Source organism: Gallinula chloropus, assembly GCF_964237585.1.
Source record: "Gallinula chloropus genome assembly, chromosome: 5".
NCBI lineage: Eukaryota > Metazoa > Chordata > Aves > Gruiformes > Rallidae > Gallinula > Gallinula chloropus.
Genome location: NC_140090.1, coordinates 34,985,228 through 35,011,378, shown reverse-complemented (window position 1 = coordinate 35,011,378; position 26,151 = coordinate 34,985,228). Strand labels below are relative to the sequence as shown.

At 49.2% G+C, this 26,151-nt stretch overlaps 1 protein-coding gene across 1 annotated transcript in view; it reads right to left on the bottom strand.

The window, feature by feature from the left end:
* ABCA12 (ATP binding cassette subfamily A member 12) overlaps window positions 1-2,821 on the bottom strand; it is a gene marked incomplete at both ends in the record, with an annotated part of 90,632 nt that extends 87,811 nt beyond the window's left edge. The window contains one exon of the mRNA XM_084264852.1: window positions 2,753-2,821. Coding sequence (XP_084120978.1) covers window positions 2,753-2,821 — 69 coding nt within the window. The remainder of the gene's footprint in view (window positions 1-2,752) is intronic.
* Window positions 2,822-26,151: the final 23,330 nt, after the last annotated feature.

Here is a 26,151-nt window from a genome sequence, read left to right as displayed (position 1 = left end):
CCAGCTTGCAAGAAGATCCATCGCTGAAGCAAACACCTTTTGGTCTTTTTTTTTTTTTTAACAACGCCTGGTTTCCCTATAATCAGCCTCCAAACACGCTGTTTAACTCCCAGTAATTCCCACACAGACGGTATTATTAATGTATCCTCCTTGTTTAGTACCACAGAGGCTGAAGTAAAATGATGGGGTAACAGCACTGAAACTGGGATTAGTCAGAGGCTGCCTGAAGGAAGGGCATGAGATCTCATATTCCTGAGGGAGGAAAGAGATACTGATTGTCTCAGAAATTTTTGTAGCTTTTTGGCTTTAAAATGGTGCTTCTACTCCCTCCATCCCTTCCCAGAGACCTTTTCCCTAAGTATCTCTGTCCTTTGGCTTAATTTGGTTTAATGGTAGCTGGGTACATCAGTTGCAACATAACAGCATTCCCGCTGTCCCAGGAATTTCTAGTTAAGAAAAACAAGACAACCACCCCGGCCAAACTGATTGCAGGTGGAACATGTTGAAGGGAGCCAAAACCAACCTCGGTTTGGCTCTTGGGACATGAAGCCCTGCAATGTAGGTTGCACAACCCTTTGGTTGCCAGATTATTTCACTGCTAGAAGTAGATGTAATTACTCAGGGCTTAGTTAGCATCTCCGGATGCAGGCACATTCTCACTCCCTCCTGCCTCTGCTCAAACAGCCAAGCTGCCTAGATGTGATAGATGGAAAGCAACAGAAGGGCAAGAGACACAGATTCCTCCAGTTCCACTCAGTCTGCAGGCCAAGCCTTGGTCCCGAGAAGGCTGCCACCTAAACTCATGACCACTCCTTTCTTGGCAGGAGCAACCTGTACCAAAATGCAGAGCTTGAGCCAATTTCAACAAACTACAGCCAAGCTGTAGCTCGCTTTGTGCTGCACGGATGGAGGCAACTTCTCCAGGAGCTCTGCAGACAGCTCAGAGAAAATAAAGAGTAAAACAAGAGGCAAAACCAAATGTGGAGTCTCCTTCTCTGGAAATACTCAAGACCCATCTGGACACCTACCTGTACGACCAGGTCCCTACCTAGAGATCCTGCTTTGGCAGGGGAGTGGGACTCAACAATCCCTAGAGGTCCCTTCCAAACCCTACAATTCTGTGAATCTGTGTTTGCCAGCCCTGGGGAGGCTGATAACCTGAGCAGGAAAGATCTCAAGCCTGCAAGGGGGAGGACAGGGGGCTGCCTGGCCTCAGACTGTTCCCGGAGAGGGCAGCCCATGCCATCGCAGCAGCAGGAACTGCTTTCACAGGTTTTCAGAAACCGAGAGGCACAACAGAACACGTCCCAGGCCAAACAAGCACACGAACGAAGAAAAAGCTTTCTAAAAGCCTGGTCTGTGAGCGAAGTCAGATTACACAGGTTAAAGATGAGCAGGAGGGCAGATAAATCAGGATGCATTTAGGAGCAGAGATCTGGGATTACTTCCTCACACCCTTTGCAGTCTGAGCAAGCTCCCTAACATGGAGCAAGCTCGGGAAAAGGAGGAGGACTGGAGGGGATGCCTGACATAGAATAATCAGTGGGGGACAGATTTTTATTTTAATTGACGTTTCAATTCTGTGGAACTGATATTTCAGCTCCACAAGAGACCAGAATTAAAGCCAGCGAGGCTGTCTGGTCAGAAGTACAAGTCAGCATTCACTTGGGATACACAAGGGTTCAAAGAGACCCCCAAGCCAATTAGCGGGAATTTATTGGGATTCCTCTGCATCTCAAAGTCTCCTCCATCCTCAGCACCAGTGAAGGGTCGTTACTGCAAGGTGCACTGCATGCCCACAGTTCCTGAAGAGGATCACAAGGGGTCAAATGAGCTCACCGCCTCCCCCAAATCGGGCTCCAAAACCGAGGGGCAGGAGAGGGCAGGCGACAACAGACCTTGATGAAGCATGTAGTGATACAAGGCCTTTCGCTTCGTCCTCATATCACACCCTCCACAGGTCAGCATTTTCTGTACCTGCCAAGGCTTCCACTCAGCCAAAACATTTTCAGACCGTCACGTTAGGATTACTAGCAAGAAGGCAAGTCCATGAATTGCAGCATGCTTCTGCTGAATTCCAGTACTGAAGCCAGCCTGGGACAATGCTACCGAGCAGACCTGGACATACAATGCCCCCCACTGCAAAGGGAACATCTGCCTCCCTGATGCTTCTGCAGTTCAGATTGCTCTCTGGGCATTGCTGGAAAAGCTTGATCCTTCATAAAGAAAGACTATATTAGGGTGATGGAGTTGCAACACACAGTGTTGTGCTGGAAATCTGTCCTACCTACATCTCTCAGAGCTACTTTTGTCATCAGAGCTTCTTTGTCCATCCTTTATAAATGGCTCTATAAGAGGATCTCCCACTGCTCGCCCCAAATCCCAGGGACTCTGTGGAGGTTGCACACAGGCTGTGGGGTCTGCTCACATGGGAGGAGGTACAGAACTGCTCCTTTAATTCAGGTCTGCCCACAAGTTTGTGAACAACTGTCTGCACAGACCCCTGCCCCAAGGAAACAACAGCAGCATCTGTGGACCTAAGACCATACCGCTGAGCCCTTATACATGAGCTCCAAGGCAAGACCCACCTCACTTCCACACCATTCCCTTCCTTCCCTCTGCCTCCATCACCAGCCTTCCAAAATCTTTCTATTTTAATACCACGACCTTCCTCTCCTGCTGTACCTCCCTCACTCCTCAGCTCCTGTTACTTCCAGGTCCCTCTCCCCTACTACTTCATTTCCACACTCACCGGCTGCCTCTTGACACTCAGCCAGTTCTTCCACAGTAGGATCCTCAAGTGCTGAGAGAGCGCAGCCATCCTCAGCTGACCCAACCAAGAGTGAACGGGCTGCAGGTTCTTCCTCCCCAGGCTTAGGAGGTGAAAGCAGAGGCTCTAACCCAAACGGGCATCCAGTGTCCAATATCCAAGCCCCTGCCCCTTTGCCACAGCATAGCTCTGAAGCAGCTACTTCATCCGCTTGTGGCTGCCGTACTCCCAGTATCTGTAGCTCTTGTCCTCACAGCAATAGCTCCTAGCCAATTCAACAGGTTCTTCTTCTCCAGGCAGGAGGGCAGAGCCAGCAGCCTGCCTCCACTTGCGTTAATTACAATATCCAGCCTCTCCTGGCTGCTCGGCATTCAAGCCCTAACCGATAAAATGGATAGCATTCCAAAAAGATGCTTCTCCTTAAACAAAAGGTGATGCATGCCTCCACCTCCTCCTGATGATGAAACTACCTGTCTGCCCACACACCGCTTCTGCCGGAGAGGTGTCATCAACAGCGAGGAGTTAGGCTGCCTGCCAGCCCAGTCTGACTTCACAGAGTTCACAGGGAACAGCAGAGAAGAAAGTATCTGCAGCATGCGACTTCTTGGCACGGCTGATTTGGAATTAGGGTTGGGTTTTTCTCTTTAAATACTTTTGGATGTCTCAAACCTACCATCCAGGGACATGAAATGAAAAAGTTACACATATATATACACACATAATAATCTCACGGCTCAGCTTCCTGCATCTTCCCTTTCCTCTGGGAGATCAGTCCTGGGAGTTCTCATTGATTCAACACTTCATACCAAGCCCACTGGGAATGGGATTGCAGGATCAGACCCCACAAAGACTTCAGAGTACTAGTGTGGCTTCAATGCTGTTGATATTCAGCTGGTCATTGAATTTTTCAAGCTAGTGGCAAGATATCTTAAAAAAAGCCCAAAACCAGCTAGAGATGAAAGGAAAGAATGAACAGGAGGTACAGAGGGAAGCAGTGACAGCAGGGAGACTGCTCACTGTGCCAAGGGCTGTAACAAATCCAAATTTTGAAACCAGATATAAACCTGTTTGATGAGCTTTGGTCCCCCTCGGGAGAGGAGCATGCATACTCAAGTATCCCAGCTGCTAACACTGAGGTCATCCTCAAAGCACCTAAGTAGTCCAAGGAAGACTTCGCTCCTCAGCGTGTTTCACGATAGATCAAAAAAGTTCCTCCTACATGGCATTTCTTCTAGCCACAAACTAACTTGATGCCTCAGAATTGAAAAACCATCTTGGACAAGCCCTTGCCAAACTTCACCCAGGGACGAAAGTGGAGGCAGCAGCCCTGCCACCTGGAATAATCTCGGAGTTTTGATCTGAGGATTGCAAAAACGCTGAGTGAGAGTAAGGGAAAGGGGAAGTGAGTTGTGGTACTCAGGGAAGAGAAACACCTCTGGACTGGTTAGGAAACACTTCAAAGGTGGGAATAGCAACAGAGATGGAGCAGTTGCGGCTCCACATACCTTCAGTCTAAATAGATTGAACATTCCAACAGTGGGAGTGGACCTGGAGCTAAAACGAGCCTAAAAGGCTTTCCTGCTGTAGTTTTAATAGCGAAATAGCAATGGGAAGAAACCCAAAGGTCCACCTTCCTACCTCTACGATCATGGGGTGGGTTTTTTTCTATCAGATGTTCACAGGAGAGAGAGGGATCTCACTTGGGTCTCAGCAGAGAACCAACACTGCTCCTCAGGGCGCTGTTCTAGTTCAGCTACACACAAAGCACACAGCCGTGTCCATTGCATTTCATCCAAACATCATTTGCAAACTTGTTTTAACTTCCTCTTTGGGCCCAAAAAAAAAAATCCAAATATAGATAATTCCACTCTGAGGGGGCGAGAGAGAAGGAATTTATCATTTCACCACTCAGTGCTTTGCCAAAGGTCTTTTAAGGCAAGCATCTGATTGTGTCTTCTTGGTATTCAGTCAAACAACTGTTTGAAAAGCCCACTGCGATATGTATAATAATTTTCCCAAGCAAATGCACATCCTTACCTCCTTTGTGAGCAGAGTCAACAAACATTCCTCTTGGGAAGTACCCAAAGCGTAATTTGCTCGAGTTTACTGCTGTAAAGCCAGAATAACTCACTGTCAGGCAGCTCTCAGAGCACCTGCACTCAACTACCCTGCTGCTGCACTGTCCCAGTTCAGCGACACAAGGCCAGGACTCCAGTAAGCCATGATGCCTTCTTGCTTTTTAATTCCTTTACTTTACAACTCCTGCTGAAGGCACAGGAGGATGTACACCTATGCGGTCACTCTCCCTGACAAAGAGACCTGAGCAGAGAGGTGTCCCAGTGACAGTGCAAACATACATGTAAGCAGAAGGGGAGAGGAGGGAAAGGCCAAATTCTTCCTTTTCCCAAGAAATCCTCTGTTGGTTTATTCCTCCGATTGAAGAACCGGGGCTCTTCTGAGCTGAGGGGCAGAATCCATTTCTGAGGCCACGAAGCTGAGTGAGGTAACCCTCAGGAGAGCTCTGAAGCCTGATTTCATCCAATGCAGGTCTTTAGAGACACAACTTGTCACACATACCACAGTGGTGGCTATGGCATACAAGGCCCCACAAGGGCTGTAGCCTCCAGGGCAAAAGGCTCACCCCATGGGCCAGGACCTAGACCTTCCCTTGGGATGTTCTTCCAGGTACGGGAGTTTTTGCTTCAGCAAAAAAATAAATGCACTCATGCTTCCCAGGTACTCTGAGTTACCTCCATGAGAAATTAAAGGTTAGAGATGCAATGCAAGACAGAACTGAGAAGAGAAAAGGATAAAGTCCATGAGCAAACCATCTGCAGGAGTGCTAGAAACACACTTGCAGGAATGCTGACATGGATCCTTATCCACAGGGCCACTCCGGAGGCACAGGGGTGCTCTCCCCAGATACAGCGTGCTGGGAGGATGAGAAGACAGACCACAGTTAACGTTTCACTAGTTGTTTGGTCAAAACAACAGGTTCACACACCAGAAGGCTCAGAGAGCCAAACACAAATAGCTGTTGACTCATGAACACTCTTGCCTTTTAGACATGGAGAGCTGGACTAAATCTCACATTTACCCCTTGAAGTCCAGGCCAGATCAGAAAGAAAAAATCCAGCCTGCTGGCTGCCTGGAGAATACCCAAAACCCTAATCCTGCAGTGACCAGCATGAATCCTACAATCCTAGAACCTCCTGAGCTGGAAGGGATCCATAAGGACCATCGAGTCCAACTCCTGGCTCCGCACGGGACCAGCCCAGTCAGAGCATGGGACTGAGCGCATCGTCCAGACGCTTCTTGCCCTCAGCCCAGCTCAGGGCTGTGACCCCTTTCCTGGGGAGCCTGTCCCAGCACCCGACCCCTCTCTCAATACAGAACCTCTTCCTGACATCCAGCCTAAACCTCCCCTGTCACAGCTTCATGCCGTTCCCTTGGGTTCTATCCCTGATCCCCAAAGAGAGGAGATGGGTGCCTGCCCCTTTGCCCCACCTCAGCAGGAAGCCACTGACCATGATGGAGTCTCCCTTCATCCTCCTCGTCTCCAGGCTGAACAACCCCAGGGACTTCAGCCTCTCCTCGTAAGCCTTCCCCTCCAGACCCTTCCCCATCCCCGCTGCTCTCCTCTGGACACTCTCTAATAGCTTGTGTCCCTCTTGTCCTGTGGTGCCCAACACTGCCCCCAGGACTCAAGCTGAGGCTCTCCCAGCACAGCACAGAGTGAGACAATCCCCTCCCTGGACCTGCAGCTAGCCCACAGCAGGGACTCAGAACAGCACGTAGGCCAGCTACCCTGACCCAGGACAGGTCCACAGGAGCAGAGATCACACCAGCAGCAAGCAAAGCAGAAACACCAGATTAACTATTGCACCAGAGAAAGGCACACAAAGCGGAACTAACTGGATTGGATCTTCAAGGGATGCAGTGGGGTGATGGGACTTGTGAAGAGGCAGAGTTTGCAGTATCTTTAGTTACTGAACTTAGATCAGGAACAAGCCCAGGCTGGGTGACAGATGGGCTTTCCTCATGGTTTGTGTAAGCTAATATTGACCAAGTGTTTGACATGCTCTCCTTGGAATTCTCAGAGATGCTACACACAGACTTGAGCCGTGTTCTCTCACCCACAAGCCCAGCCACGCTAAGGACTGCTGAGCAAGCAGCCTTCAGCCCCACGCCTGGGTCTGCAGGACACTCGCAGACCAGCACTGAGCTGATCTGCCTGCTTAGGGGTGAGCGTCCACTTAGATGTCCTTACAGACAGCACTTTGCTAAGGTCATGTGAGTTAGCAAGGTGCTACAAAATACAGGTGTCCCCTATCCAAAAAGAGCAAGAAAAGCCTTCCTGTAGTGGGTACAATTAATTTTCAGCTCAAAGCCTTTGGCTGCTCGTTTTCGTGGAGCAGCCCTCTATCACAGGGCAGGCCTTCAAACCACATCCAAGCTTCAGGATGCTCTGAAGTAAGTGGGAATCGAAGAGCATCCCATGCCCTTGCAGCAGAGGAAGGTGGAAGTTAAAAGGCTGTGGCCAACTTAAAGCACTGCCTTCCTCTCAGGTAGGGAGGCTGATGCCTGAGGACTTGACAGGCACTAGGTAGCGTGGCATTTGATGATGTGGAAATCGTGTAAAACACTTCCATGAACTGGATCGTTATTTGTTAAATCATAAAAAAAGGCTTTTTCTGAGCAGACCATGACATCTACCAGTGGGAGACAGCATGTAGTCTCTGTGTTACTTCCAATTACTTCCAAAGGCATGGTGGGAGCCCAGAGATGTAAACTCCTTCACATTTCCTGGGTGCCTTATTTCAGGCACCTGAACAAGGCACAGGTTTAGGAGACATGCTCACTCTGCTTTTTTTGGAAAAAAAACCCAAACCAACTAACAAAAACCCCAACAGAGCCCTCAATACAAGCATTAATTTTAGCCTCTATGGAAACTCTGGGTGATGTGGCATCACCAGAATACCACTGAGTCACCAGCACAAACATTTCCACAACTTATCAGTGATTTTCCCCCCTTATTAAAACCAGCTCCTCCTAGAAGCAGTTTTCCCTCCAGTGGTCCACAGTCATCAATTAGTTTGGAAATACAAGGACACTATCCAACAGGACCCACTCCAAAGAGTTCTGGGAGAACTGTGCTGCAGATTTTTGGCCAAAAGCACTTGGATATTCACTGGTTCTTTCTACTGAGCAGCCTAATTTCCATGAACAAGCTCTCAAATCAAGCACAAGTTTTGGGATACTCTGAGAGCAAGCAGTTAAGCACCAAAATCACAATGTTGGAGCTTCCTGCCAGTGAACTGGAGGCACCACAGGCTGAAAAGATTTGGGACCGGATTTTCAGAAGAGCACATAATTGGGTTATTTCCTCTTATGTCAGCATATTTCTGCAGGACCAGATTTAGGGAAGGGAAATACAATTTGTAGCTTGAAATCCATGGTGCCTCTGTTCAGAAGCACAGCATTACCAGCCAGCCCTCTGCCCTACTCATTTACTCCTCAGGTCACCTTCATCCACATGTGGTCTTAGCAAGCCTACAGGTCCATGAATCACTTCCCACCACACCCAGGAGCTGAGGGCTTTATTTGTGATGCTCCCACACACACGCCTACCTTGATACAGGATGCTTGCAGGCTTCACACTGCCATCCATCAGCTACAAACTCCTGCAACAGCATTCACACCTGGCGCTTAATCGGGATTAGAAGTTTGTCAGGCAGGAGTTGGGGGCACAAGTGACAGACAGTGAAAGGCAGCTACTCCTGAGAGATCCCAGCAATCACTAGTAACCCCAGTTTAGCCTCTTCCCAGTACAGTATAAGCTCACCAGAACCATGCACATCTCCTAATCCACCCTCTTGCTCATCAAATAAGCCCAGCAACGTATAGCTCTTCAGACTGCACATTCAAGCTCACCAACCTGGGCTCCACTGTACGCAGTTACGCATGGTACCTCATTATTTAAATCCCTTTCACCCCTTCCTTATTCTCAGGGCTGGGATCTAACTTTGGATCTACACAAGTCCACAGAATCCCAAGACTTGTAAGCGGGCATTACCTGACGCGACAACTGACATGCCTGTTTCAGCGCAAACTTTGCCCAAGAGCCTTGCTTTGTAAGAGCAAGAAGATGGTATCACCACAATTTTCATCAGTATGTCCTTTAACCCTTCCTTTCTAATTATTAACAATGTCAAGACCAGGTCTAATGCCCAGGCTTGAAGCAAGACATGAGGCAGCTACCAGCATCCAAATCCTCCAACATTCATCACTGAATCACTAGGTTGGAAGTGACCTTTAAGTTCAAGTCCAACTGTTCCTGTCCTGTGCTAAACCATATCCCTGAGCACCTCATCTACCCGTCCGTTAAACACACCCAGGGTTGGTGACTTAACACCCTCCCTGTGCAGTCTGTTCCAGGCCCCGACAACTCTTTCAGTAAAGAACTTTTCCCTAACATCTAATCTGCCCCTGTCCTGGCACGGCTTAGTGCCATTTCCTCTTACTCTGTCACCTATCACCTGGCTGAAGAGACCATCACTCACCTGTCTGCACCCTCCCGTCAGGTAACTGTAGGCAGTGATAAGGTCTCCCCTCGGCCTCCTCTTCTCCAGGCTAAACACCCCCAGCTCCCTCAGCTGTTCCTCATATGATTTGCCCTCCGGTCCCTCCACCAGCCTGGTTGCCTTCCTAAATTCCTTGCCTATTCAGCTAGTTTCCAATCTACAGGGTGCCGCTCACATCCCATCACATGAACCTGGATGGCTGACTGATGGACTAATTAAAGATCACACTATATCATGGGTAAGACTGATAACAAGGTCAAATCAAGGTCAGTGTGAAAACCGGATCTGACTTTGCAAAGAACAACAGGTATTTCCAAGGCTGAGGAGAACAGTGCTTTCCAAATGAAAGCGTCAGCAAAGCTGTCAAAAACACTCCAATAAACCAGCTCCCAAATTAAAAGGCCCAGAGACAGACTGTACAGGTAAGGGAACAGCAGAGGCAAGATGTGCTTGTGCTAACAGCTGTGTCATGAGCATGCTGTTCTGTACGCAACGGAAACATGTTTCCTGGAAGATTAAAATCGTGCTAAGTTCAAAATTAACTGTAGTCATCTGGGAAGGTAAGCCCTCAGTCACAGGGATTTAGAAAATCATAGAATCATAGAATTGTAGGGGTTGGAAGGGACCTTGAGAGATCATCAGGTCCAACCCCCCTGCCAAAGCAGCTCCCCAGGACATATCACTCAGATAGGCGTCCAGACGGGGCTTGAATATCTCCAGAGAAGGAGACTCCACCACCTCCCTGGGCAGCCTGTCCCAGGGCTCTGTCACCCTCACTGTGAAAAAGTTCTTCCGCATGTTGGTGCGGAACTTCCTGTGCTCCAACTTGCAGCCATTGACCCTTGTCCCATCCCCACAGACCACTGAAAAGGGGCTGGCTGATTCCTCCTGCATCCCCTGCTTCAGATAATTATAAACTTTAATTAGGTCCCCCCTTAGTCTTCTCTTCTGAAGGCTGAACAGTCCCAACTTACTCAGCCTTTCCTCATAGGGGAGATGCTCCAGGCCCTTAGTCATCTTCGTGGCCCTATAAGGTGGAGTTTTTTCTTCCTGTGTTCCATAATATGGAATAAGATTGGCATCACAGCTGGTTGACTTGGGAAAGTAGAAAAATAATGCCAAGAGCTTCTATCCTCATGGATACAGCAACCCAGAACACAAAGCCAATATCAACAGAGCAGTGACCACCAGTACTGGAAAAGGAACGCTCATCTGGCTTCTCCTGTACAAAACCTGGACCAGCTGGCAGATTTGTTTGTGTAGAGACACGCACCCTTCCACTGAGCCAGAAACAGGGGGCTGAAAGACCCAAGTATTTGTCTGGGCCAAGCATAGATGAGTGCAGATTACCAAACAGCTGTAACTTGCAGAGCACAGGACAAGGACTTCTTAGGAAGGTATCTAACAGTCTTGACCACATGGGGCTAAAAAAGAGCTTGTGGATTTTCTGTTACCTAGCCAGGCACAGGGTTCTCCATCTAGGCACTTAACAGATCCTTCCTCTTCTACCTCAATGTACCTTTCTACAAAACATCTACAGGTCTGCTAATCTCCAGGGGATTTACCCACCAGCGTAAACAGGCTGAATTCAATCAACAGGTTTAGAAGCTACAGGGAAGGATGGGCAAACCCCACAGGCTTAATTTCTAGAAGCAAACAACAATCTGATAGAGCACTCTAAGGACATAGAGTCACTACACTTCTATTTAATAGGTTTCTAAGCTGTCGATACATCACCAAGTCACCTGGGTGTTATTACAAAATCAGCTAATTAAAAAACCACACCCTGAGATCTAAACGAGCATGGGGAGTTCTGGTGAGTAATGAGGAGTTACACAAGGCCTGTCAGCCTCCTATACCTGGGAACTTGCTGGAGAAGAAAAATATGTGTTGCAATAATCTCATACAAGCGCTACAGTGACAGAGGAGCACAGACAGAAGGAGGGGAGGGCTTGTTCACCTACAGACTAGTTTTGAAAGCTCCTTAATTCATAGCAAAGGAAAGGTTAAAGGATCTTTTTCCCTTCTTCAGGTCACTAATAAGAGACAGGTGTCCCAAAAGAGGCTTTGATTCTCCGACTCATACAGTAGAGATGGGCAGTCTTCATCGAATGGGTGAGGGAGGGTGGCTCAACCTGTGTAATCAGCCTGGGAGAGAGTGCTCATCCCTCCTTTCCCTAATGACTATCATCCCGGCACCCTTCCTGAGAGAAAAGCCTGGTCCTTCATGAAGGCTTCTGAGCTGATTCACCGAGCTGAAGGCAGCACAATGCACATGAGAAGGGCTTATTGTAAGGTTGCCTCTGAGTTTATGGCCTGTTGTGGGTTAAAATCAAGGGGCAAACTGGTATGGGTGACATTGCTGTGGGAGTGTGCTATAGGCCCCCTGATCAAGAGGAGCAGGTTGATAGCGCATTCTATAAGCAGTTAGAAGTAGCCTCAAGATGCCGGGCACTGATCCTTATGGGGGACTTCAACTATCCAGATATTTGCTGGGCAAGCAACACGGCCAGTCGTATGCAGTCCAGACAATTTCTGCAGTATGTTGAAGACAATTCCCTGCTACAGATCGTGCAGGAGCCTGCAAGGGGAGGGTGGGTGCTGGACCTTGTTTTCACTAACAAGGACAGGCTCGTTAGGGAAGCGAAGGTCGGGGGCAGCTTAGAACAAAGCGACCATGAAATGGTAGAGTTCAAGATCCTGAGTGGAAGAAGCAAGCCAAAAAGTAGGATAGCTACCCTGAATTTTGGAAGAGCTAACTTTGATCTCCTCTGCTACTTAATAGGGGCTATCCCATGGGCTACGCTGTTTGAAGGAATGGGAGCCTGTGAGAGCTGGCTATTATTCAAACAGTGCTTCTTCTGAGCACAGTAATGATGCATCCCTTTGAGCAAGAAATCAGGAAAGAGAGGCAGAAGATCTGCATGGATGAACACGGAGCTATTGAGTAAACTCAAAGAGAAGCAGAAGATCTATGAATTGTGGAAAAAGGGTCTGAGCACCTGGGGAAAATACAGGAATGTGTTCAGGGCCTGTAGGGATGCAACTAGGAAGGCTAAAGCCCTCTTGGAAATGAAGCTGGAAAGGGACATAAAGGATAATAAAAAGGGTTTTTTTTAGATACGTGAATAGTAAGAGGATGACCAGGGATAATGTAGGTCCCTTGCTGAATGAGGAGGGTGTCCTGGTAACGGGGGATGCTGAGAAGGTGGAGATACTGAATGCTGCCTTTGCTTCGGTCTTCACTTCAAAGGCCCCCCGGGACCCACAGACACTGGATGAAAGTAATAGAGTTTGGGAAATGAAGAATTTCCCTCTGGTTGAGGTAGGGGAGGTCCAGGAGCAGCTCAAAGGGATTAATGCACACAAGTCCACGGGTGCAGATGAGTTACATCCATGTGTGCTGAGGGAGCTGGTGGAGGTGATTGCTGAGCCGCTCTCTATCATCTTCATCAGGTCTTGGAGGACAGGAGAAGTGCCTGAAGACAGGAGGATTGCCAGTGTCACTCCAGTCTTTAAAAAGGGCAAGAAGGAGGATCCCAGCAACTATAGGCCAATCAGCCTCACCTCTGTCCCCGGAAAGGTAATGGAACAGCTTGTTCTGGATGCCATCTCCAAGCAATTGGAAGAGAAGAAGGTCATGAGGAGTAGTCAGCATGGATTCACCAAGGGAAGATCGTGCTCGACCAATCTCATAGCCTTCTATGGTCTCATCGCCAGCTGGGTAGATGGAGGGAGAGCAGTGGATGTCATCTACCTTGACTTCAGCAAGGCCTTTGATACTGTCTTCCATGACATCCTGACAGCAAAGCTGAGAAAGCACGGGATAGATGAGTGGACAGTGAGGTGGGTTGAGAATTGGCTGTCAGACCGAGCCCAGAGGGTGGTGATTCGTGGAGCAGAATCTGACTGGATGACTGTTACTAGCGGTGTTCCCCAGGGCTCAGTGTTGGGTACAGTCCTGTTTAATATCTTCATTGACAACCTTGATGAGGGAGTAGCATCCACCCTCAGCAAGTACACCGATGATACAAAGCTGGGAGGGGTGGCTGACATGCAGGAACACTGCGCTGCCATCCAGAGAGACCTGGACAGGCTGGAGAGCTGGGCAGGGAGAAACCAGATGAGATTCAACAAAAGCAAGTGTAGACTCTTGCACCTGGGAAGGAACAACTGTTTGTATCAGTACAGGCTGGGGGATGACCTGCTGGACAAGAACTCAGTAGAGAAGGACCTGGGGGTCCTGGTGGATGACAGGTTGGCCATGAGCCAGCAGTGTGGCTAAGAGAGCCAATGGGATCCTGGGGTGCATCCGGAGGAGTGTAACCAGCAGATCTAAGGAGGTGATCCTCCCCCTCTACTCTGCCCTGGTCAGGCCCCACCTGGAGTATTGTGTCCAGTTCTGTGCTCCCTGGTATAAAAAGGACCGGGATCTCCTGGAGAGAGTCCAAATAAGGGCTACGAAGATGATTAAGGGCCTGGAGCATCTCCCCTATGAGGAAAGGCTGAGTAAGTTGGGACTGTTCAGCCTTGAGAAAAGACTAAGGGGGGACCTAATTAAAGTTTATAATTATCTTAAGCATGGAATGAAGGGGGAATCAGCCAGCCCCTTTTCAGTGGTCTGTGAGGACAGGACAAGGGGCAATGGCTGCAAGTTGGAGCACAGGAAGTTCCGCACCAACATGCGGAAGAACTTTTTCACAGTGAGGGTGACAGAGCCCTGGGACAGGCTGCCCAGGGAGGTGGTGGAGTCTCCTTCACTGGAGATATTCAAGCCCCGTCTGGACGCCTATCTGAGTGATATGTCCTAGGGAGCTGCTTTGGCAGGGGGGTTGGACCTGATGATCTCTCAAGGTCCCTTCCAACCCCTACAATTCTGTGATTCTATGATTCTATGATTCCAAAATTTGAGTCTGCCCACCCAGCGTGTACCTTGGGGAGCTGGGGGGCAGCTGTGGAACACATGCTGGAGAAGACAGCGGCTCCCTGGGAGTTGCTGTACAATGTGTTGCCATGTACCTGAGCTTCCACTGCAGACCTAGAGCTTGCAATAACCCAGCTGCCTGCCACCAGTACGCCCTTGCCAGTGGCTGCACAGAATCACATAATCTTAGAACCATAGGGGTTGGAGGGGACCTCAAGAGCTCATCGGTTCCAACCCCCCTGCCACAGCAGCTCCCTAGGACAGGTCACACAGGTTGGCATCCAGACGGGGCTTGAATATCTCCAGAGGAGGAGACTTCACCCCCCCCGGGCAGCCTGTCCCAGGGCTCTGTCACCCTCACTGTGAACAAGTTCTTCTGCATATTGGTGTGGAACTCCCTGTGCTCCAACTTGAGGCCATTGCCCCTTGTCCTGTCCCCACAGACCACTGAGAAGAGACTGGCCATTTCCCCCTGTGTCCCACACTTCAGATATTGATAAACATTGATCAGGTCCCCTCTTAGTTTCTTTTCTCAAGGCTGAAAAGCCCCAGGTCATTCAGCCTTTCCATGTAGGGGAGATGCTCCAGGCCTTTAATCACCTTCGTAGCCTCCACTGGACTCCTCCCAGGAGATCCCTGTCTTTTTTATACCAGGGAGCCCAGAACTGGACACAATACTCCAGGTGGGGCCTGACCAGGGCAGAGTAGAGGGGGAGGATCACCTCTTTTGATCTGCTGGCCGCACTCTACGATGTGCTCTCATCTTGGAAGTTGCCCTCGATACACAGAGCTCTTTAGCTACACTATCCCCATCCCTGGATGACCAAATGGGTGAGATCACACTCTAGATTTATACTGCAGAGAGTTGTCACTGCTGGACTTGCCTAAGAGCATGCTGCCGTTCTATTTTTCAAGCAGAAATGACAGCAAGACAAAGTCTAGACTCAATATTGTGACTCTGCCATCACATATAAGCTTTCTTGGGTGTGGTACAGAGAAAGTAGAGAAGTGAAATGCAAGTCCTGTTGGACGGACTTGCACTGAGGGCACAGCAAGCCCAGCACCTTCTGGGGAGCCACAGAGTGTCACACCCAAAACAAGCCACACGTGGTGGGCATATAGCAATCCACCAGGCAGGACCTCCTCAGCAGGTCAGACTGGTCTCGGTTGTACTGGTCCTACTACGTGTGCACTACAAAGCTGAAAAGCAAGCTGTCTAGAGACATCAGTGCAGGACCTCTGATGTCTGGCAGGCCTGGCAGAAACCCCCTGACTCTTAGCAAGGTTGTCTGGTCACTATGTTCTGGGCTCCTTCGTTCAAAGTCCAAGGCACCCCAGATGACTGGCTGGGTTTGCAGCTACCAACTTGCCAGAATGACCAGAATTCTAATCACCTCCAGTCTGGACGTCTGGATATCTCAAACAAACTACCTTGTTCCTTGCTTCTTGTTTTTTTTCCCCCCAAAACCAGAAAACAACCCCAGATATGTGTCCTTTTGGATGCTATTACAGCTACCATGGTAAGAAATGTGTTTGGTAAGAAACTTCTAGCCATGAAATACAGCTGGAGCAGTGGTAAGAGAGGAGCACAGGATAGAGCCTGCGCTGGTGCATGGGGATGAATACCTTTTGGCAGGAAGTTCCTGTCTGTCTACAAAGGCCCCCAGAGAGCTTTATTATTTATGGGTAGTATCATTATGTAGAGTCCTAAGGTCTGCCCTTTTTCTTCAGCTTGTTTCAACAGATGTCAGAGGAGGATTCACCAGCATGTTACTCCCCGTTGCCAGAAGGTAGCAGTAATGACAGCAACTGGGGCTTTTCACAGTAAAAATGCTTATAAAAACCACTCTCTAATTACTTAATAACAAGACGTTTCATGATGCACTGGGAGCAACATTCGCTGCCTCCAAGAAAACAGAAGTAGCACCAGATGTCTGCTTGAGGGAAAGACACCATGAAAGAGCAAGCTCTCTGTGGGCACTAATCCACACAACCCCTTGAAAGGAACTAGCTGATGCCACCTTTTCCAGACAGACTGCAATATACACACGTATACGCATGCGTCATGCTAGAAATCACAGAACCACAGAATTGTAGGGGTTGGAAAGGACCTCCAGAGATCATCAGGTCCAACCCCCCTGCCAAAGCAGGTTCCCTAGGACAGGTCGCACAGGTTGGCATCCAGACGGGGCTTGAATATCTCCAGAGGAGGAGACTTCACACCCCCTCTGGGCAGCCTGTCCCAGGGCTCCGTCACCCTCACTGGGAAGTTCTTCTGCATATTGGTGTGGAACTTCCTGTGCTCCAACTTGAGGCCACTGCCCCTTGTTCTGTCCTCACAGACCACTGAGAAGAGCCTGGCCATTTCCCCCTGTGTCCCACACTTCAGATATTGATAAACATTGATCAGATCCCCTCTTAACCTTCTTTCTCAAGGCTGAACAGCCCCAGGTCACTCAGCCTTTCCTCGTACAGGAGATGCTCTAGACCTTTAATCACCTTTGTAGCCCTCTACTGGGCTCTCTCCAGGAGATCCCTGTCTTTCTTGTACCAGGGACACAACACTCCAGGTGGGGTCTGACCAGGGCAGAGTAGAGGGGGAGGATCACTTCCTTTGACCTTCTGGCCACGCTCCTTTTGATGCACCCCAGGATCCCATTTGCCCTGTTAGCCACCAGGGCACACTGCTGGCTCATGGCCAACCTGTCATCAAAAAGAAATGGGTGAACGAGCCTCAGTTTGCACCATTCGGACACTTGAAAGACAGTGGGAAGGAATTCTGAGGAGAAATGGGACTGTGATATTTATCAGGGATGTAACTTCTCCATAGAAGCTAAACCAGAGGACAAACACAGAGATAATATCCAGTGCCAGTCAGATGTCATAGCAAGGCCTTAACCTTCTCACTGGTGCAGGCTTCGGATGAAGAAACCTAGAGCACGCAAATAATACAGCACGTGATAGCAGATATCATCAACCGATGGATCAGCTGCCCCCACAGGAAATCTTTCTCCTCTCAATAAAAGAACAGCAATGCTGAGGAGTCTGCAATATTGAGACCACAGCTTGAATGCTACTCTGGCTGTTGCAGAACCGGTGTTTTGTCTCCTGCATTTACAGGAAGTGAGTTGAGCATGGATTGATTAGGGAAAAAAGCCAATGGAACAAAGTACTGTGAGCAATTCGGAGCTGCGTGGATACCTTCACGTGGCTTTGGGCACAACGGCTGCCCGAGAAGGCATCATTCTGAAAGAGACAAAAGCCATGGGGCTCCATTTATGTAAAACTCCACATTCCTATACGACTGGTATTTCCAGAAACTCACTCAGTCCCATGTATTAACGCACTTGGATGCAATTTCTTACAAGTGGTCCAAAAGGATGGGTTTTGACAGTGAAATGTCTTGAATTTCATGAAAAAGTTGAGGTAAATCTTATTTTAAAATAAGGAATTGTAGAGTCATAGAAGGCATTAGGCTGGAAGGGACCTTTAAAGGCCATCTAGTCCAACCCCCCCACAGAGAGCAGGGACATCTTCATTAGATCAGATCACTCAGAGCCTCATCAAGCCTGACCTTGAATGTCTCCAGGGTTGGGGCCTCCACCACCTCCCTGAACAACCTGATCAATTTATCAAACATCAGTTAAATAATGTCTTTGCGAAAGGACATCAGTTTTAACAAAAACCTCTCAGGCATGAGAGAAGATGGAGTAATCCCACACACATGCCCTGGGGTGAGAGCACAGGTGGTGCTTTCAGCAGTGCTTTCTGGTGGCAGAGGGCTCCGTAGCTCATTTCCATGCACACAGCTGTTTAGGCACACTGAGTCACTCTCCCATCACCCTCCTCCCCACTGCTGAAGAACACCCAAGCTGGGGCTTGCCATCACAGGGTGGGTAGTTCAGCTGTGATCCATAACACAGATGCCACCTCTCCTTCAGCTCTGAGCTGAGCTGGAACAGCATAAATGCAGCCACGGTGAAAGGCTCGGCACTACTAGCTAACTACAGGCAGGTTTCTGCAGCTGAGGTTTTCCCTGGAGTATTCACAGGGCAAGCTCACATCTGCCTGCAAAATCCCCAGAGGAAACCACCTTAAAATTTATAGCCCTTAAATATCCCTAAGCCACACTTGTACAATCATTTATACAGGTGCTTAACTCCACGGACAATGTTAACATGGAACAGGTACCTGCATATGGGAAGAAAAGCTTGTGATGGTGTCCTGGCAGGGTCCTGTGGGACCAGCAGCCACTGTTTGATGTCAGGGAGGCACCTGGCATGCTGGACATGCAATGTGAAGCATCCCTGAAGTCAAGCCTTAGATGTTAGACAGAACTGTTTAATCATTCAGATCTCAGGAAAGCTGTGGAGGTGAGGAACCTTCTCTTTACTCTTCACTGCCTCCATCCTTTGCCCTGGACTGGAAGTTGGGGACTTCCAGATGAGACCCTGTTGCATGCATTGGCTTTCAGCCTTTGTATTTTGTTTCTTTCTCCTATTTGGGACACACAAAAAAAAAAGCATCTCGTGCTTATTTAGGCAACAAACATGTAGAGAACCAAACCGAAGCTCCAAAAAGCCCTCCTGTTATCCGATGCATGCACAAGAGTTACCTGAGCATGGCTACAGAAGTGCATTTATAGGATTAGGTTTCATTTATTAGTTTATTTTTCTTCTTTTTAATCTGTTTCAATCAATTGTCTGTGACAGTGAGCATGTCACGGGATGACATCGCGTGCTGCGATTGCACAAAGCAGCCTCCAGCCTCAAGCCTTAACAAGCTACGCGACCCGGTGATCTCCAGCATGACGCTCCTCACCTTTTATTGCTGGCTGGAGAGATTTTGGTTTGAGTCTCTTTCAGTGCCAGAGGTCTTTATTGCTAAACAGCCCTGGCTGTTGAGTAATGCTGGATTTAATCACAGAATTATAGGGGTTGGAAGGGACCTCCAGAGATCATTGGGTCCAATCCCCCCTGCCAAAGCAGGTTCCCTAGGACAGGTCACACAGGTCAGCGTCCAGACGGGGCTTGAATATCTCCAGAGAAGGAGACTCCACACCCCCCTGAGCAGCCTGTCCCAGAGCTCTGTCACCCTCACTGTGAAAAAGTTTTTCCACATGTTGGTGCGGAACTTCCTGTGCTCCAACTTGAGGCCATCGCCCCTTGTCCTGTCTCCACAGACCATTGAGAAGAGCCTGACCATTTCCCCCTGTGTCCCACACTTCAGATATTGATAACCATTGATCAGATCCCCTCTCAGTTTTCTTTTCTCAAGGCTGAAAAGCCCCAGGTCACTCAGCCTTTCCTCGTAGGGAAGATGCTCCAGTTCTTTAACCATCTCCATAGCCCTCTACTGGACTTTCTCCAGGAGATCCCTGTCTTTTTTGTACCAGGGAGCCCACAACTGGACATAACATTCCATGTGGGGCCTGACCAGGGCAGAGTAGAGGAGGAGGATCACCTCCTTTGACCTGCTGGCAACACTCCTTTTGATGCCGCCTAGGATCCCATAGGCCACCTTGGGTACAGTGCTGGCTCATGGCCAACCTGTCGTCCACCAGGACCCCTGGGTCCTTCTCCACAGAGCTCCTCTCCAACAGCTCATCCCCCAGCCTGTACTGATACATGCAGTTATTCCTTCTCAGGTGCTTAATGCACTCATACGGGAACAGCCACTTGGAAGGTCACAGAAATTCAACTTAAAAACTGCAGTCAGGTCTCTTTCTTTCCTCTTTGCTCATTCTGTCTCCGGATTTTCCCTTTGCTGTTCATAAACTACTTCCCAAGCTGTTTCCCAGGCTGTTACAGCTCTTTATGAAGCAGACTATCAGCTCAGTCCTGCTCAGGCACATGAAAGGGATGATCTGGAGGAGGGAGGAGCAGTGGCAAGTCTCATAAAAGCATCATCCTACTTGTGCTGCTTCGACAGGACATGAAATAGTCCCATTCTTCCTGACAGTCTTATTAATAATCCAAATCCATCCCCAGAACAAAGCATTCCCGGTAACATTTCAGCTGTCTGTTTGGCAAGATGCATGTGGGGAGGCCATGGAAGAATCTTATGAAGAAGAGCACCAAAGCCCATGTGGGGCTGTTTCATACCTGGAAGAGGTCAAGGAAGGTTTCCAAGGGCCAGGCTTTGGGAGAGGGAATAGAAATCATGCTTTTGAACACTGTGCATCAAAGCTCTCTTGAACGTAACCGCTGTTGCCTCTGGTACTTTATGCTGGGGAACAAAAAGCTTCTGTGACAGCTACCAGCAGTTACAAGAGCGGAGCTGTGTTACGGCTGGGGAAAAAGTTCTGAGTCTGTAAATGTGCATCTGAATTTTTAAAGAAGTCTGTTTGGTGTTTTTCGTGGACCTTTTCACAGCAAGCGCTCCAGACTTCCAGCAAGGAGTGCTGACAGTTTACTGGGAGCAAATCCTGTGCTTCATCCTGAAAGAACATCTGTGGTTTGGTGCTGTCGGGTATTTAATTTTTCTCTGAAGCTCCTGGTTCCAGGATCTTGGCTCTAAATTGAGAATATCATCTTTCCTTCCAGAAAGGATCTGTTTTCACAGAATCACTGGGTTGGAAAACACCTTTAAGATCAAGTCCAACTGTTCCTGTCCTATGCTAAACCATATCCCTGAGCACCTCATCTACCCGTCTGTTAAACATACCCAGGGTCAGTGACTCAACCCCCTCCCTGGGCAGCCTGTTCCACATCCTGACAACTCTTTCAGTGAAAATTTTCCTCACATTTGACCTGCCCTGGTGCAGCTTAGTGCCATTTCCCCTTGTCCCATCTCCTGTCACCTGGCTGAAAAGACCATCGCCCACCTCTCTGCACCCTCCTGTCAGGTAACTGTAGGCGGTGATAAGGTCTCCCCTCAGTCTCCTCCAGGCTGAACACCCCCAGCTTTCTCAGCCACTTCTCATAGGATTTGCACTCCAGCCCCTTCCCCAGCCTGGTTGCCCTTGTCTGGACACACTCCGGGACCTCAATGTCCTTCTTATGGTGAGGGACCCAGAACTGGACCCATCACTCAAGGTGCAGCCTCACCAATGCCCAGTACAGGGGCACAATAACCTCCCCAGACCTACTGGCCACACTATTTCTGACACAAGCCAGGATGCCATTGGCCTTCCTGGACACCTGGACACACTGCTGGCTCATCTTCTGCCTGCAGTCACCCAACACCCCCAGGTCCTTCTCTGCCTGACAGCTCTCCAGCCAGTCTCCCCCAAGCCTGTAGCGCTGCACGGGATTGTTACAGCCCAGGTGCAAGACTCTATACTTGGCCTTGTTAAACTTCATCCCGTTGGCCTCAGCCCATTGGTCCAGTCTGGTCAGGTCTCTCTGAACAGCCTTCGGTACTGCAAGGAATGCTGAAAAACATGAATTCTCAATGGACATGGGCATTTGAAAGACAACACAAGGATGTCACCATTTTTGAATGCTCCAGGGTAGTGAAACTGAACTTGGGGTGGTCCCTCTGCCTGTTGCACATGGAAAATTTGATTCCAAGCACTACACTCTCATGACCAGCGAAGAGAAGCACGTTAAGTAGGTATCTATCCAGATAATGCTCTAAATTTGAGCAGCGAATATTGCAGTAAGCTGCCCTCGAGCAACTGAAGGTCTCAGGATTATTTGCAGAAATAATAACAACCAGCAATTTGGCATCCTCAGGGAAAACTGTTATTTTCTAATGTGCTGTTCACGGCAACCCCAAACAGACCAAATTAACCTCATAAGACATTCATTATGTATCATTTACCAGACTGGGCGAGTGTCAGTCCAGAACACAAGACCATGCCTGACCTTTCAGTGGACATGTTTTCCAAACTGCTTCTTTTTATCAGGCTGTGCTGTAAAGCAGCTCAGCTCCTATCATGCTGGCTGATGAAACGTCCCTCCTTCCCTCTAGCACTGAGCATCCTTCTCCGTTAATGCTCCACAGCACTCTTAAACTGGTCCTTTTCCTGGGATGAGGAGCAGAAGGAGCACTGTGGCCTCTGGAAACATCTCTATTGCCATGTAGGATACCAGGAAAGAAAGAAAAAAGGAGGGGAAAAAATGCATGGAACGCAGAAGCAGTGGCCTCCTGCTGCAAGGTGATTACAGGAGATGGTTATCTCTGGCAGGTCAGTGTGCGTTGGGATGTCCCATCCGTTATCGAGGCAAGTCTGCTCCACGTCAAAGGCCCGTGGATCAATGTGGACATGAGATGTCCCCCAGGTCAGTGCCCTGACTCCCAGACAATGACGCAGAAAGCAGCAGCTGTTAAAACGTCACTGCCTGTCCTGCCCCCGTGCTTCCAGTCGCCAGCACCTTTGGTGGTTGGTCTTGCCTGCAGCTGGGACCCCACCAGCCTCACCTGCCAGGGCTTCCATGCTGCACTTCATTAGGTGCAATTGGGATGAGTTTTAGCCGTACGCCTCAACCCCTGAAGCTAATCTGGGCAGGCAACAGGGTTTTACAAAGGGACAGCGGCAAACCAGCTGCCTGTGGAAGACGTGTCACTGTGCTGTGTCAGACACTGACTCCTGAGTCAGCACAGCAAAGCACGAAGCCATAACCTAAGTGTGCAGCTACTCAGCATCCCTGCAAGTGTCAGGGCCCATTCTTAGCCAACACAAGTGCTTTGAGAAGTTCCTTTCTATGGATTTGTTGTGGGGATCAAAGCCTCTTCCTCACCATGGGTGAAGAGACAGCTGTCCCAAATGCAGAGGAAAACCAGCACCCATCATGTGAAGTGATGCTTTGAGGGGCTCCCACCACCTGCTTTGAAGCCCATGGGGTCCTGTATCCCATTTCTGGGGTCTTCCCTGTCACTATGTGTCTGTCTTTACCTCAGCTGCTCTGTGAGGTGAGGAGGAGCCCATCAACTAACTCCTAAGTCCCGCTGACCGACACAGACAGATACCGCGAAGAGCAGAGCTAAGTCACCTTCCATCTTGCCATGGGACAAATGTCTCCAGGTGCCAGCTCCCAATAGCCGCAGTGGGGCTGCAGATACTGTATTTGGCTCGACATCCATGGGAAACCAGGAGCTGTGGTTTCTGAGAAGGAAAGACTGAGAAGATAGTGAGATTTTTCTTCTCCCATTCTCTGGAGCAGCCAAAACAACCTACATACCAGCGCCGGGGTGCCGTGGCTGAGGGAAACCCTCTTCTCAGCTGCTGGAGAATTCAGGGAAGAAAAGTGTGAACGTGAAGGCTGCTTTTGTTTTGCAACAAACATCAAGCACAGGCAGCTCGGCTGTGCCAAGTATAGACAAGCACGGCTCTGCAGGTCCTCAAGCCCCAGCCCAAAAGCGCACCTCTCAAACGCCCCATGGGAACATCGGCTGACAAAGTCAGACAATGCCCCGAACTGTTGTGTGGCTGTCGATGCCCAACCTACGTGTGCTGTGCAACCGAGCGATGGGAAACGCAGGAGAGGTCCCCAGGGAGCGGTAACGAGCTCCATCCATGGAACATTAAAGACCCACTCACATAGGCTGTGGGATTTTTTAATACCAAAGGTCCTTCCCTTTGGGGTACAGTTTCCTCTCGCTTGAATCAATGAACATTTGTTACGTTAATTCAGGGACAGCAATCAGCTACACCACATTCATGCTCCCTAATTGTCCAGCTGGAGAAATCAATGTTTTTATTGAATTAGCCAGTTGCCACGGCGAGTTTTCCTTGATTCCTAAGGCTCCCATGAATCGATAGGAGTCTGTCATTGCCTTTAAGTGGAGCAAAGTCAGGCCCCAAGTTGCACTGGCGGATGGAAAGACAAACCTCCCTGCAGAATTCCCTGCATTAGATGGATATGGGACTACTTGGCAATCTTCTGAAGAGCTACCTCCAACCAGTTGCTCTCCGAATGCCCTCTGCTCCTGACTCTGCCTTATTGATTCTTGTCTCACACTCAGTATCTTCTGCCTCCCTGCTTCCTCAACAGCTTCTCCCGCACTGCCAGCGAGATCTGCTGCTGCTACTCTCTCCATTCCATCTTCAGTGCAGGTGTCGATGCCAGGAACATCTTCCCCTCCACAGGCCTGAATGTGACAAACCCAAACACCCCTTCTCCCCATGCTGTTGTCAATAAGTCATCTTTAATTGAAGTTCCAGCACAAATATTTTTCTCTTTTTCCCCGCAAAGGTAATTTTGTCATTGTTGTTTTCCAGCCTCCCCCTAAAACTGGCCATTTTTTATCAGCACAGCTGGCTGGGAAGCATGACTCATACATAAATTACCACTTTTACCGCTTTCCTTCCCTTTGTCAGCCCTTCTGCTGTCAGCAGCATGGGACAGGACCATTATTCTTCAGTGTTTAGCAAACACTCTACGCATTACAGGCAATACTGTAAATAAATGAAAATAAGACCTGAAATCAAACACAAACTGACTGACGGGACTTTTGTGAACCCATCTGAGCTGTGCTGGTTTTTAATCAGCCATGCCATGCTGTTACACAGCACTTACAATGGCTCTGCCTCACTTCCATAGCAGGGATAGCGATGGAAATGAGGTCTGTGTAACCAATGACAGGTATAAAACGGGATGGGTAGCCCAGCACTTCCTGCTTAACCAGGATTCCTTCCTGGGAAATCAGGGGGAGAGGTAGAAATTAATGCTCAGGAATGGCAGGTTGCGGGAGGTGGCCACAGGGAAAACTGATGGGGGGAATTTTCGAGTCGGCCTGTCAGCAGTGAGCGCAGACGTTCATATAAATCCTGGGCAAACAAACACTGACTGTGTTGCAGGGAAGAGAACAAGGGCGGGGGAGTAGCTGAGCTGGCCTTGGCTTGATTCTTGTACTTGAATATTGCTGTGTCGTCTCCTGTAAAGCTAAGAGGAGACAGGCTTTGGTGGCTTCAGTGCTTCATGGTATGTGAAGTTTAACAGCTGATGCTTCCGTCACAGTACACTGGTAGGGGGGTGGCACACGATCACCTGTAGACTTGGTAGGCACATGTGTTCAGGCAAAGGGGGCATCCTCTTGAGAGAAGGCAACAAGCTTCCTGATGAACGTGAGCGAAGGGGCAGGCACCCATCTCCTCTCTCTGGTGACCAGGGATAGAAAACGAGGGAACAGCGTGAAGCTGCTGCAGGGCGGGGGTTAGGCTGGGTGTCAGGAAGAGTTTCTTTACTGAACAGGGGGTCAGGTGCTGGCACAGGCTTTCCAGGGAAGCGGTCACAGCACCCAGCTGGGCTGAGGGAAAGAAGCATTGGGACGATGCATTCGGTCCCATGATCTGACTGGGCTGGGCTGTGTGGAGCCTGGAGTTGGGCTCGATGGTCCTTATGGGTCCCTTCCAGCTCAGGAGGTTCCATGATTCTATGATTCTATGAGTTTGGTATAATCTCAGCACAACTGGAAATCAGGGGAGAATGGGAAGGAGAGCTCAGTGGGCCACAACATGTCAGCTACCAGGAGGAAGTAAAAGAAATGAGAAGCAAGACAGAAACAAACCTGGGGCATTGCATGACCAGCTCAAACTGGGACATGAAGCTAGTGTGGATAATAACACACCGTGTTATTTGCAAGAGAAATAGCAATGCTGTCACAGTGCCAACAGCAGGAGGCCTGTGGATGCACGTATCTCTGAAGTGGGTATTGTGTGTGTAGCATGTCCTACTCCAAACACTCAAAGCTTTCAAGTTAGGCTTGGAAGCTGTGGGACTGGCCTGCAGCCATTCGACAAGTTGATAAGAAAACTCCACGTACTCTGAATGTTTGCCTTCTAGTTTTCAGCCTTTCTGCAGCTTCCAGTTTTCTGCAGTAACTGAACTAGAGCTCCATTTTCTGGCAGAATAAACCCAACCCAACCAATCAACCAAAGAAACCACCAACAGCCTCATTGTCTAAACCACTAATTATTGTGAGAA